Here is a 13,797-nt window from a genome sequence, read left to right on the forward strand (position 1 = left end):
TATTAAACTTAAGTTTAAGTGTATGTAGCCAGATGTGGCTACCATATTGGACAGCACCATCCGTCTCTTGAAAGGGCTGGGCCTTCTCTCTTTGGCCGGGTCCAAACTGGCTCTCCTCAGTGCCCTGGGCCTCCAGAGAGGGTGCTTGGCATTAGGATCTAGAGACCCAACTTCAGGCCCAATTCTGCCCCCTCACAGCCCAGGGCCCAGTGTCCAGTCCTGTGGCTTACACACTACACTGGTGCTGTGGGCTCTGAGAAGCTCCAGGGCTGTCCACCAATGATGATGTCTGAGGACAGACAGACAGTGCCTCAAGGAGGAAGTTGGGAAAACAGGAGCAAGGAGCAGTGGGAAGCAGGAGGGCACCAGGGCCTTTGCTCAGACCCTCCTGTAGTGGCATCTGCAGATCAGGCTGCTTCCTGCCAGGGGTGGATCCTCAGCTTCCCTGGGCATCTGTGCCAGGCCCTGGGCAAGGCTCAGAACATCTGGCCTTGCACTGAGTTCTCTGGGACCTGCTCTCCTAAACCCACAAGGAATTGTGGAGTCTCTCTTCCCACGTCCTGAGAGCTTTGTCCTCACCAAGCCGAACTGCTGCTTTTACCCTGGAGAGGGAGGATGAGGAATAGGGATGGGATGAGGGTGGAGGTTGGAGCGGATTTCTCCCTGTGCCCATTTTCCCTCTTACACAGTTGCTTATAACCTTGGGAAAATGGCTGAGTATCTCTGATTCTCAATTTCTTCACTTGTAAAATGAGAGTAGTACCTACCCTTATTACTCGCACACAGGACAGCTGTGAGGACACACTGTCACCATTCATTCCTTCATTTAACCAGCACTATATACCACAGAGCTCTTCAGCGAGAGGATGCACTAAATGTAAAGCAGAGAGAATCAGAAAGGCCAGTGCTAGAAGGTGACCACAGTGCTGCAAGGAAGACTTCCTGGAAGAGGTGGTGCTTGAGCTAGGAGTCAGCTAGGCAGAAGAAGAGATCAGCGTAGTTCAGGCTGAAGAAGGAGCCTGTGGAAAGATGCAGAGGCATGGTATACTGGGTTGTCCTCATTTGTAGGTCTGGGGTGAAGGGTGGGTGGCAGGAATGTGGAGAAGCTGGGGTAGAGGTGGGCCTCCCTAGGGAGGCCTGTTCTTGGTGGAGGAGTGTGAGCTCCATCTGCCATGGGATGGGAGCAGCTAGCGACTCAGGGGCACGGCCACGAGTGGTGACATGATCAGAAGTGCCTTTTAGAAAGATGCTCTGCTTGAAATAAATGGAGGATGGATTGGAGTGGGACAAGGCTGCAGGCAGGGAGACCACTGGGGAGGCTGGTGACCTAACCCAGGGACCCTGGGGACGGAGAAAAGGAGAAGGATTCCACAAGGTGTGCAGGAGATAGACTGGACACAGAGGGTATGGGAGAGGGAGGCTAGCCTAGTGTTCTGGATTAATTGGTGGTGTCACCCATCACTGACACACGGGACATGGGACCAGGTTTGGAGGAGGCATTGTGGGAAAACGCAAGGAATTTCTTTTGACACCAGTTGAATGCGAGGTGAGGATGATCCAGATGGAGATGCCAGGACCATCCAGGTTGGGATATGTTGTCCAGAGCTTGGCATGCGTTTCAGCAGCGCTGATTTGGGGGACATTGATTGAAGCTGGGGGTGGGGTGTGGGCAGTGGGGTGTGGGCAGTTGGGGGAGGGGTGACTAGCCCAGAGGGATGGGGGGCTGAGTGGGCACGTGAGGAAGAGGATGCCAGAAACGCTGTGTGTGATGGAGGGGCGGCCGGAGTAACAGACGACAGGCAGGTGAAAGCCACCCCCCAAAAGGCTCCAGGCATGGTGTCCCCACCAGGTCCTTCAGGATGGGACCGGTGTGGAAGTCACATCACAGTGGGGAGGAGAGATTGAGGGTGGGGAAGAGGAGCCATGGCGCCTCCACCACCCACCCTCTGCTGGTAACTTCTGCCCCAGGCCTTCACATGGCTGCTTCCTTCTCTTCATTTGGGTCTCAACACAAGTGTCCCCCCTCAGAGGAGCCTCCTGTGACCATACTACCCCCTCCCCCTGTTTCTTGACTCCATAGCCCTCACGACCCTTTGGCGCCATCTTGTCCACGTGATGATGTCCTTGTTATGGCCTGTCTGCCTCTAACCGGGGAAGGCTCCAGAAACAGGACATTCTGTCTGTTTTGTTCACTTCCTTCTCCCCAGTGCCCAGGCAGCATTCCTGAGCTGCTCTGTAGCTGTTGGTCGGATGGATGAATGGGACGATGTTGTCTTCAACGGGCCATATGGGAGAGGGCTTTGTGAGCCATCCCTTGCCCTTCCCTGGTTCAGTGCCCCCCCCCCAGTTCAGGCTCCAGTGGCAGCCACACCCACTCCAGCCTGTCTCTGCTCACCCAGGAGCTGGCCTCGCTCCCTTCGTTCTTTGGTTGGGCTGAACCTGAAAGCAGCTGCCCTGGCCCTGACTGTGGGTCACACACACTTGGTACTGCTCTGTAGTCTGATTACTCAGCACAGTCCCTGACGGGGAACACGCCCTCTCCCCCAGGAAGGGCAATTACATGGAGATCTTCTGCCCTCTCCCAGTGAATGGGCGCCCGTGGAGTATCTGGCAGCTGTTCTCAGAGTTATTCACTTGGGGTTCTTACCTGGATTTTGTGAGGTTCTTACCTGGATTCTAAGTGAAAATGTGCACCTGTGTGTTAGTCTGGGACAAGGTTCTCTAGGAATTATAGTAATGCTACAGGGAGAGCCCTGCACTCAGTTGCCAAAATGCTGTGTTTCTTAGTTTGAAATCAGATACCTCAGTCCCACTGCAAGACTCTGTAGGGCTTGACAAGCTCAAGCATAAATCCAGTCTAATCAAGGGTTTGGGAATTCCTGCATTGTGTTTGTAGCCTGAAACTCTCTCTTCCTGTGACAAAGATAATAGCAGTATCTGCCTTTTACCGAACACCTAGTGTGTGATTGTGCCATATTAACACTTCCTATTGCCTCATTTAATCCTGACAAGGACCTAATGGGGTAATTATCATCCTCACACATAACTGGAAATCTGAGATAGAAATGCAAAAAGTCACAGAGTATGGAAATTCGCTTGTGGACTCAGATTTCAAACTCAGGTCTGTTTAATGCCAAAGCCTCCAAGTTTTCCATGACCATAACTGCTTCTTACTAAATAAGTGGTTGCTTTCCAAGCTGGATTTGACTTGGGCAATTGTGATATAGGCTCCTGAGCAGTTTGGCGGAAGGAGAAAATATGCGGGGAAAAAAGAGAAGAGCGAGTGAGAGCAAGCCAGACAAGCTGAGAGGGGGGCAGAGGGAGAATCTTCCAGGCAGAGGGAATACACTGAGTGAAGAGCAGAGATGAAGGGCAAGGTGGGGATGAGGGTCTGACAGACGCTCAGCCTCTGCAAAGAGATACTATGGAAGGAAGAGGCTTGCTAAGAGTTTGCATTTGGGAAAAAGATCCTCCTGGTGAAGGATGCGGAATGGATTAGAGGAGAACAAGACAGAAGGGGGAGACGAGTTTGCCAGTAGTCAGAAAGACGGGATTACTGGCTCCAGTGGGTATATTAGTGGGGCAATACTAGCTGCTGTGACAAACCCTGACATCTTGGTAGCGAAACAAAATAGAAGTTTATTTCTACTTTATAGACCAGTCCAGCGTGGTGTCCCTGGTCTTCACGGGGCTTTCCTTACTGTCGTCATCAGCTCAGGCTGCTGTAACAAAATACCACAGACTGGGTGGCTCAAACAACAGACATTTATTTCACACAGTTCCAGAGGCTGAGAAGTCCGAGATCAAGGTGCCGGCAGATTCGGTTCCTGGTTTGCGGACGATCACCTCACTGTGTACTCATATGGCCTTTCCTGGGTATGAGGGCGTGGAGAGAGAGCTCTCCTGTTTCCTCCTGTTTTCATAATCCCATCACGAGATCTCCACCCTCGTGACCTCATCTGAACCCAATTACCCGCCAAAGGCCCTGCTTCCAAGTACCATCACACTGAGGGTTAGGGCTTCAACATATAAATTTTGGCGAGACACAAACATTCAGTCCATACCACTTCCCTTGGTGACTCAGGCCCAGGCCCCTGGCACATAGTGGCTCCTCACAGAGCCGGGAGAAAAAGCCCCCTTCCTACAAGGCCCAGCCCAGCAGAGTCACGTGCCACTTCTGCTCCTGTGAGCCTGTCACGTGGTCACACCTGGACACCAGGGGTCGTGTGACATGTGCACCTGATGGGACAGCTACTTCACTTCTCACTATGAGGGGGAAACATGAATTTTTCTGGACAGTGAGCTGCCTCGGCTTCAAGATGAACGGCCATCCTTGAGAGATAGAAATTATAGGCTTTGACGATTGATTGGGACTGATTGTGAGGCAGAGGGGAGGCAGGAGTCAAAAAGGTGGGAATGAAACTGTTGGCTGGCCCCAAGCCCCCATTCTCCAGACAGCACAGCGCATGGCGAGCTCCCACCCCCTCAAATTCTCTTTTTCCGATCAGCTCACGTTAGGTGTATAGACTTGCATTCTTTCCTTATATAAAACCATTCAGGAGAATATACTGCCTTGTGTAGTTCTTTAACATTGGTAATAACTAATATTCAGGGCTTAATGCATAAAAGCCATATGTGGATTATCCCAATTGACGCTGAGGAAGAAGCAGGCACTTTTATTAACCCCATTTGCAGTTGTGAAGATAGAAGTTATGGACAAAAACACTAACCCCCCAAAATATCTACACCCCCATGTTCATCGAGGCATTATTAACAATAACCAAGATATGGAGACAGCCTAAGTGCCCATCACTGGATGAATGGATAGAGAAAGTGTGGTACATATACAATGGAATACTACTCAGCCATAAAAAAATGAAGTCTTGCCATTTGCAGCAACATGGATGGACCTTGAGGGTATTATGCTGAGTGAAGTAAGTCAGACAGAGGAAGACAGATACGGTATGCTTCCAGTCATTCGTGGAATATAAGAAACTCATAAGCAAACAAGCAAACAAAAAGTAAATGAACAAGCCAAACCAAAGCGAAACAAACATGTAGATACAGAGAACACGGTTGTGGTTACCAGAGGGAAAGGGATGTGAAAAAGGGGAGAGAAAAATGGGTAAAGGGGGTCAACTGTATGGTGATGGACGGAAACTTAAATTTTTGGTGTTAAGTACACCGTAGTGTATGCAGAGATAGAAATGTTATAAATCAGTGTTACCGGAATAAAAAATTAGGACACACACACACATACATGCACACACGCACAAAGATGGAGGTACACAGAAAGGAAATAAGTTGTCTAGGGTCGAAGACCTAGGAAGACCAGATGGGACGTGAGCCCAGGTGGACTGTTTCTAGAGTCTGTGCTCCCAACCAATACAGAATCCTCTGTTTGTGAATTTTGCTTACTTTAATTTTGACAAATGAGGAGATTAAGACCTGGAAGAAAGAGAACTGAGTGTCTAGGTGTCTCCTCCCGTGAGTGGTTCTAGTTTTATGGAATCAGTCCTTTCCTGCATCTCCCACCCACCCCTGCCTCAGCTCTTAGAGTAGGTGGGACAGCCTGACAGGTCACAGAGCCTGACGGGTGCCCTGTATGAACCCCACTCTTTCCCCGCCCACTACCCCAATGCCCAGTCTGAGGGAGGTCCCTGTCTGGCATCATCGTGGTCATCCCGCTCTTGCTTTACCCCTCCCTTTTCTCTCTCCTTAGAGACGTAGAGAATCTTCGGAAGGATTTGGAGGACAAATACACTGCACTGATGTGGTCTTTGTTCTAAATATGTCAGTTCTGATCTCATCAAATAGTGTTCGGGCTTAGAAGAAGAAAAGAACTCTTTCCCCAGACTTGTCACTTGTGTAGATAAGAACTTTATTTGGCTGCAAGTAGCGGACCTAAAAAATAGTGACTTAGTAAGATGTTATTTGTATGTCCTGTAAGAGATGGTGCGGGGCAGTCCGGTAGCTCCCCGGTTGTCATCAGTGTTGCAGGGTCTTCTGACTTTCTGCATTGCTATCCTTGGCTAGGCTTCATTCTCAAGGTCAGTTCAGTCCAGTGGCAGCTGGTTCCATATCCTCCTGCTGGTCGGCAGAGGAGCCTGGCCTGTGGGCTGAAGGCTCACTCTACCAAGGCCACCTGCTCCGACAAAGCTACCCTGTGCCGGGCGAGACCCCTACTCCTGCCTCTGAACGCTCACTATGCGAAGGCCAGGCACCTAGGAGGGGCTCAGAATGCCGGCTTCTTTCCTGCCTGCCTTCCTGGCTCCTGGCCGCTTTCCCCACTGGCATTCTGGGTCCGTACTTGTTTTGTGCTCCCACCCCTGGCCTGTCTACTGACCCAAGCTCCACTCCTGCTGTCCCCGCCTTGCAGCCCGGAGCCCAGCACGGCGACCCTGGTGCCTTCTGCTGCCCCTCAGCACCTCCGAAGAGTGAATCGGGTGGGGGCCATGTGTGTGGCCCCTGGAGCCAGCTCACCTGGATTTTCATCGTGGCTTGATGCCCTAGCTCAGTGTCCCCGTGTCTCACTTATTTCATCTGTAAAGCAGGGAGGAGGGTAACAACAGTGCCTCCAGCAGGCTTTTGGAAAGGATCGAGTGAGCTAAGGCATCAGGTTGGTGTTGCCCAGAAGCTTCACCGGGCATGTACCCAGGCGATTCCCTTGCACCATTTAGTATCAGACACATTTGGGGCTCTGAGTTTTAGTTTTCCGGGGACCTCTGATCTCTAAGGGCTGGAGATGGTGACGAAGTGATGGGTGTGGGGGACAGGAGGGAGCGGGGCGTGGTGACTCTGCAGTGCTGCAGGAATCTGAGGAGGACTGAAATGCAGCTGGCTTGTCCAGATCCAGAGCGATGCTTTCTTTTTCTCTGAGGATAGAGCAAGCAGAAAGTCAAGGACACGGGGAGTCTCGTGGGAGCCAAGTCGGAGAGGGTCGGGATTACAGACCTAGAGGAGCAGAAGACGCTGGGCCAGGGGAAGGAAGAAGGGCTTAGAAGGAAGGGGTGGGCCACGGAGGTCCTGGGGGCTGGATTGCCATCCCTTCTTGGGCTTGTTCTCTTGGGTTCCTGGGCACATTGGCAGGCTGACCCTGGGGTACCTGCCTACCTCAGCCTGGACCACTGATTCATCCAGGAAGGTTCTTTTTCCATCTCCCAGTGCTGAGCTTGTAGGGAGGGAGGGAGAGAGTCAGGAGCTCCTGCTCTGTGTGCCCGGTCAGCATCTCAGAGTGGGGCCTTCGGCTCCTGTGAGGCACCCAAGGGACCAGGCATGCAACCCACACATGTCTGGGAAACCCTTTCTCCCAGACAGCACGTTTCGAGGAAGGGCGCGTGGTGATGGGGCCGGGGCTGGGAGGCATTTTAGAGGAATGACTCAGTGGTAGAGCCTGGAATTCCTGATGGAACAGAATGAAAACACAGCAGACACTGTCAGACAGGATACAATTCAACATCCCAGCAATTCTTTTAGCACTCAGATTAAATGGAACCCTTCCAAACAGAACAGCCATGGGTGGGATAATACAATCCAGTAGCCGAACGCACGATGCTGGTCCTGACCTCCCATCCACGGCATGGGAGGAGTCGTGGTGGCAATGCTGTTTTCCAGAAACGTGGCATCTGATCTGGGCACAGCCATTCCTAGGGCTTCTGTGTGGCGATGGTCTTTGGCAAAAGTCCCTCAGTGTGACCCTGGCATGTTCCTTGGTCTGCATTCATATAAGGGATCCCAGTGGGGCTGAATGATGCTTTGGGGATTTGTCCTCATTTTTCTTGCTGAGCACTAGGTTGAGGAATAGGGAATGTGGGCCAGATTGCTGGAGACTCCAAGGTGAGTCCAGGCCTGGGACACTTTCTACAGTCATGTCGTCCCCAAGCTGCCCTCTGCCAGGACACGCGTGGTACAGCATCAGCCTGGGCCCTCCTCCCCCAGCTGCGCCTACTCGATAAGCTTGTGGGGAGAGAAAATGACACCCTGGAAGTGTGGATTCCCAGTGAGCCAGCTGGGCGTCCTCCCCCTTCGCTCCCATGTAAGAAAGCATCAAGGAATGTGAGAGTGACATTTTAGGGCTGATATGGAATCTGCGTTCACGTCGGAGAAATGGAAACCCTCTGTAAGCCCGGTCACTTGAGGCACTGGGACCACAATTAGTGACACAGTACTTGCAACGTCCCCCATGATTGGTCCTGACTGCCTGTGTGCAGGGGACAGGTGGGCTAGAGGACCTGGCCACGCTGTCTGAATGAGAGACACGGTCATTCTAGGTGAAGCTCCCCAAACTCTGGCTCCTTAGGTGGGTGGGGCAGGGGGTTGTCCCCATGTCACGGGTACCTGCCTCCTTGGAGTTTCCCATGATGCAGAGGGAACAAGGTGGGGTTCTGACTTTGCATATGGAACCACCATGAAGGATGGAGATACCTGGAGGCCTGAAGGAGAGAGAGAGAGAAAGAGAGACGGCGGGGTGGGGGTGGGGGGAGAAGGAGGGAAAGAGAGAAAGGTTGTCATGGTGACATAGTGATGGGATGGGCTCATGGGCAGAAGGCCGAGGAAACCTTCCCCTCATTATCAGATGCTCTCCGCTGGGCCTCAGACCTAGGGCAGCATGGCTTTCTTGCAGGTACCCTCCTGGCCTGTCACCTAAGGGCCTCCGGATGCTGCAGGAAACCCCAGATTTGGGGAGCACTTAACCATACGGGTGCTCTCTGCGTGGTGGACCCCTGGAATCTCCCACAGACCCAGGAGGCCCCTCGATGAGCCCCGAGAAGCCGCACTAAGGCACTTGGGGAAGCAGGGGGAGGCAGGCCGAGACAGGGGCTCAGGTGACCATTCGGGAGGTTAGGGAGCTTGCTACGCTGTTTCCTAACTGTATCCCGCTCCCCTCCCACCCCAGCTCTGCGCACACCATTCCCGCCTAGAGTGCCTTCCTTTCCCCTCGTCGCCAGCTCTCCTCTTCCCTTTGGTTCTGTGTGGATGGCACAGCCTCCAGCACGCCCTCTGTCCTCTCCCAGGGCTGGGGCAGATGTCCCCTCCACGTTCCTGCCCCCATCCTCGTTTCCCCAGAAAGTACTCATCCCGGGGTGTTCTGGCCGCCTGGTGCTCTGGCTGTCTCTCACTTTATAAAGAAGATGAGCCCAGGGACCATGTGTCTTGCTCTCGCCCCGGGGCCTGGCCCAGAGCAGGGCCCTCACTGAAGGTTTAAACGCATGTTGGTGAGTGGGGGCAGGGAGAGCAGAAGTTAGGATTTTCTAAAGAAAATTCCATCGTTGGAAACCTACAGACACTCAGATGTGGAGTTCAAGCTTCTTGGTTTTGATTCTTGACGGGGGAGAAGGAGAGAAAAATCTTACAGCCCTCTCCACCTGGCTGTTCTAGAGTCATGGGGTTGGGGAAAGAGGGAGTTAGGGCAACAGACGCTTGTCCTTGGCTAAGTGTCAAGTTCAGAGGGAAGAGTAGTCACGGAGAAGGAGTTAGAAGGTCAGGGGAGTCTGTGACACCTGCTAGCGCACCCCACCGCCTCTGGTATAAATTCTATACAACTATACAACTAAGGGTTAAATTTCTTCACTGGCTGACTCCCAGGGCCATTTCTAGGGGAAATGTGCCTTCCTGGAAAGTCCTTCCCCGGCCACCTTTCACTGCTCAGTCTTTGGAATGTTTGATACTTGTGACTTGTCCGATCTCTTGAAATGCAAGCCAGCATCTTGCCCACAGAGAGATCTGGGGTGGGCAGACCCAATGGTCAGAACTTCCCTTCCCTCTGCGAAGGACCTCCGTTGGTCAGTTTGGGTTCTAGAAGGAAGCAAATGCAGAATCCAGTTCAGGCACTCAGATATGTAAACAGGAGGTTCTTCTTGGGGCATGGCCCACCTCAAGGAATTTCCCAACATGCACAGCACTTGGCAGAGAGCGTTAGATGAGTGACACCTGGATGCACAGGCTGGGATGAGAGCCATGAAAGGCGATGGCCGCGGCCAGGATCTGAGGGAACATCAGTGATAACAGAGAGACTAAATGAGATCATCCCACGGTACCTCCCAGCTGCACGGAGGGCGCAGCCCCGAGCTCGCTCTTTTCCACGGGGCCCAGGAGAGGGTTTGCCTGCATCAGTTTTACGGAAGACTCCACCTCTCAAGGGGCTGGGGATGTTGGATGTTGGTCATCACGTCTTCTCCTGGTCGAGGTGGCAGAGTGATGGGGAGGACAGAGGGCGAGACCATCATCAGCGATTCAGGAAGAAGGACTTGAGGCTCTGGAAGAAAACTGACTTCTGTCTCTGCTTCTGTTTCTTTCTGATGATGGGCACCCACACCAGCCCGCACACCAGCATCATGAGTCCCAGAGACAGGAAGGCGGGCCCTGTCATCTTAAGGACCTGGAGGCTCTTGTCACCCAGGTTCAGGGTGTAGGCCAAGCAGGTGATGACCACACCGAACAGGAGGACTGCACCGCCCACGGACATGATGACGATGGGCTTGCGGTAGATCTCCCAGTTACTCCGGGGGGTGGGGGTCCAGACAGACTCACTTCTGGAGCTGATGCACAGGGAGCTGGCGGTCTGGCTGGGCAGCAGGTCCTTGGATTCTGGAGACTTCTCGTTGACCTCCAGGTCCTTGGGGAGAGCCTCCATGGTCACGGCTCCCAGGACCGGGCACCTGGTACCAGCACCGGTTAGAAGCAAGGACGAGGCCAGAGGAATCCTCGCACAGCCTTCCTGTTCTCAGCATCTGTCTCCAGCCTGGCTCTTAGTGGAGGGCAGTGCAGGGTTTTTGTGCTGAAGCTAAAAGAAAAGCAGATGAGATCCACATAAATAAGAAGCCACTCAAGGTGGTATTCTTTTTCCTTGTGAGAGATAAATATTATATCACTCCGATCAACCGCTCTTATTGTTTAAAGTAGGGAACAGTGGTGGCCTTTAAGAAAACAGGCAAAAGCTACAGTTTATGAAGTGGCATCTTATTTTCAGACCCAGCCGCTTTCTTGCTGTGCGGTCTTGAGTGAGTTACGGCCTTGGTCCTTGGCTTCCCCTCCAGTCCCTCCTCCCGGGGCCCCAGGTTCTTCCTCTTCTTTGCGGTCTGGCCAGCTCAGGCCCCACTCAAACAGCATTTACTACTATCCCTCTTTGGGAGCGGGACGGGAGGGATTTCTTTCCACAGCAGCGAGTTTCCTGGGAAGGTGGGCTACTCAATCCCAGTCACAGTGGGCTCCAGACGGGGTGAGAGGTGGGAGGGGTTGCATTCGGAAACCAGGGTATCAGGATAAAGGAGATGGTGTGTGAAGCTGGTGGCTCCCAAGCCCAGCACTCGAACCTGCTGCTTCCCCTCTATCAAGACGCCTCTAAATGTGGAAGGGTCCTGTAGTGAGCACACTCTCCTTCCACACTTCCTGCAATGCTCAGTTCCAAGTAACTTCCTCAACTCACCCCTCACAGCAGCTCAGGCCTGGACCACTGGGCCAGCGCTCCCACTTTGCCGAACAAGACCCCTTCCCTGCGTCCCAGGGGGAATAGGAATTGTAGAATCGCCACGCCTTCAGAATGTGGATATTTACATTCGTGTGTGCTCCTCTAGAGAGAGGATATTGGGATCTCTGCTTCCGAAGACTTTGGAAAATACGACGACGGGCTTTTATAAGTACGGGCTCACAGGTGTCCCGCTGCTGCCCTGTGGGTCCCGAGGAGTATTTGCGTAAGTGACGTCAACACTTTTAAAGTGATCTCTCCTTTTCTCCTGCGGGCTCGGTGGGGAGAGCAGGGCTTTCGAGGCGTGTGGTGAAATCCTAGCCGGGGAGCTGGCGTTGGTTACTGCAACCTGGTTTCTCCTGTGGGGTTTTGACGTCTTTGGTAGGACGGTCTCTCCAGGTGGCCCTTTCCCCACTTGGCAGCAAATCCCAGGGCAGAAGCGCCTGCTGCCTTCAGATGTTCGGGGTGTTGTGTTGGAGGAATATTAATGGGAAGGCACGAGTCTCAGTTGTGCCCGAGGATCACCGGGCTGGGTGGGGAAGGACCAGCTCCCGGGAGAGCTGCCACTGGGGTGCGAGGCAGCCGCGGCAGATGTAGGGAGGACGGCTTCCTGGATGCTGAGTGAGAGGTGCGGCCAACTGCGCCTTGCTGGCCGCACGTAGCGCATGCTCTTTGGCCCTGCCAGGAGGTCGCTCATTTATTCCCCTCTTAGGAGGGCAGAGGCTGAGGCCCAGTGAGATTTAGGATCGTGGCCCAAGCCTCCCCCCAACTTCATAGGTGGCTGTGTTGGGATCCAGGCCAAGGTTTTTGGACTCAAAGCTCATTGTACTAGACCGAGCTGGTCAGAATGATCCCTGAGGGTCCTTCCACTATGACAAGGCCTGAGTTTTTCACTTTAGGGCTGCATCCTGCAGTAGAGTAACCTCTCACTGAGTAAGGACTGACAGAGGCAAGGAGTTGTATAGGGAATCACTCTACAATGGAGAGAGAACACTGATAAGTTTTTCATAATGGTACATTTATTTATTTAAAGAACTGTTTTTACTCTGAGATAATGTCTTCCTTCTTTTATTTTGGCATTGGAATATTCATTTCATGAAACGGCTGTGAGGGAAGATGATCATTGGTTTTGTTGGTATCTGTACTGGCCAAGATCAGAAGTCAGTCATCCTGTGTAGATGTCTATCTACTTTATCTGTCACCTATCCATCATCTATCTATCTATCTATCTATCATCTATTTATCTATCTATCATCTATCTATCTATCTATGTAAATTGTAATACCTCACAAAATCCCAAAGAATGGGAACCTTTCATTTAGTGGCCTTACTTAGGAAGAGGGCGGGTCCTTGGGACAGTGAATCGTCGGGGGGTTCATCTTCCAGGCAGTGACTGGAGGAGAGCACTTCTCCTCCCTTGAACAAGGCTGAGCTCTGTGCCTTCTCCCCCCACCCCCGCCCCTACCAGGCAGGAGGTGGCAGCAACTCTAAACACAAGGGGCAGGCGGGGTTGGCTGTGGGGTGAACGCCATGCTGGGTTCCTTCACGGTTGCAGCACGTCACTGAGCTTACTTGCAGGGTCTGGTGTGACAGAAAGATCCAGGTCTCTGACAGAAGAGGGACCGCTGTCTGAACCCACCGGAGACTCACTGGTCACATATATAGAATAAGGATAACGGCATGTCTGCCTTATAGGGCAGCGGCGACTGTCAGGTCTCACAAGACCCCACTTCATTGTGTGATATGTTACAGGAGTTTAAGACATGACCCTGGTTGCTATTATTATTGCAATAGTTATTTTCTTTCTCGGTCCCTGTTTTCTCATCTGTACAATAAAGAAGTTAGGCTGAGGGACTTCTGAAACTATTTTGTATAGGTCCATAGGTTGGTGAATCAAACTCAAATTCTGAGAACCCAGGTTTCCTGAAAATCACCATCTCAGGGGCAGTACGAGTTTTTTAACATTTTACTGAAGTCCTAAAAGGTCCGATTTCTTTTTCTGATACCAGGGTTTCTCAACAGTGGCACTACTGACGTTTGGTAGCCAATAATTTTTTGCTGCAGGGGCTGTTCTGAGCATTGTGGGATATTTAGTAATATCCCTGGCCTCTACCCACTAGATGCCAGTAGCAAACCCCTCCAGTCATGATAGTCAAAAATGTCTCTAGACCTTGCCAGGTGTCTCCTGGGGGCAGGATCAATCTGGTGGAGAAACTCTGCTCCTAGTTTTCAGACTGCCTCAGGGCCTCTGCTGGTTTATACGCCTCCTCTACCCAGCAGCCCCCCTCCACCGGCACTCAGCAGGTGCTCAAAGGGCTTGGGCCTGATGCTGC

The 13,797-nt window shown here is 52.4% G+C and overlaps 1 protein-coding gene across 1 annotated transcript; it reads right to left on the minus strand.

Annotated features, from left to right (window-relative positions):
* Positions 1 to 10,225: 10,225 nt before the first annotated feature.
* Positions 10,226 to 12,131, minus strand: PIRT (phosphoinositide interacting regulator of transient receptor potential channels). The gene is made up of 2 exons (XM_065898066.1): positions 12,010 to 12,131; positions 10,226 to 10,658 (listed from the first exon to the last, which is right to left on the minus strand). Exons 1-2 carry the CDS (start codon positions 12,129 to 12,131, stop codon positions 10,226 to 10,228), a joined length of 555 nt encoding a protein of 184 aa, XP_065754138.1.
* Between the last annotated feature and the right edge of the window lie 1,666 nt (positions 12,132 to 13,797).

The sequence above is a fragment of the Phocoena phocoena genome, chromosome 19 (genome assembly GCF_963924675.1).
Source record: "Phocoena phocoena chromosome 19, mPhoPho1.1, whole genome shotgun sequence".
In the NCBI taxonomy this organism is placed as follows: domain Eukaryota; kingdom Metazoa; phylum Chordata; class Mammalia; order Artiodactyla; family Phocoenidae; genus Phocoena; species Phocoena phocoena.

Excerpts from the sequence above, each read along its gene's own strand:
- PIRT (XM_065898066.1), bottom strand. The coding sequence starts at position 12,131 with ATGCGCTACGTGCGGCCAGCAAGGCGCAGTTGGCCGCACCTCTCACTC. Across the intron at positions 10,659-12,009 it reads GGCAGCTCTCCCGGGAGCTG|GTGCCCGGTCCTGGGAGCCG; the intron begins GTCCTTCCCCAC and ends TGCTGGTACCAG.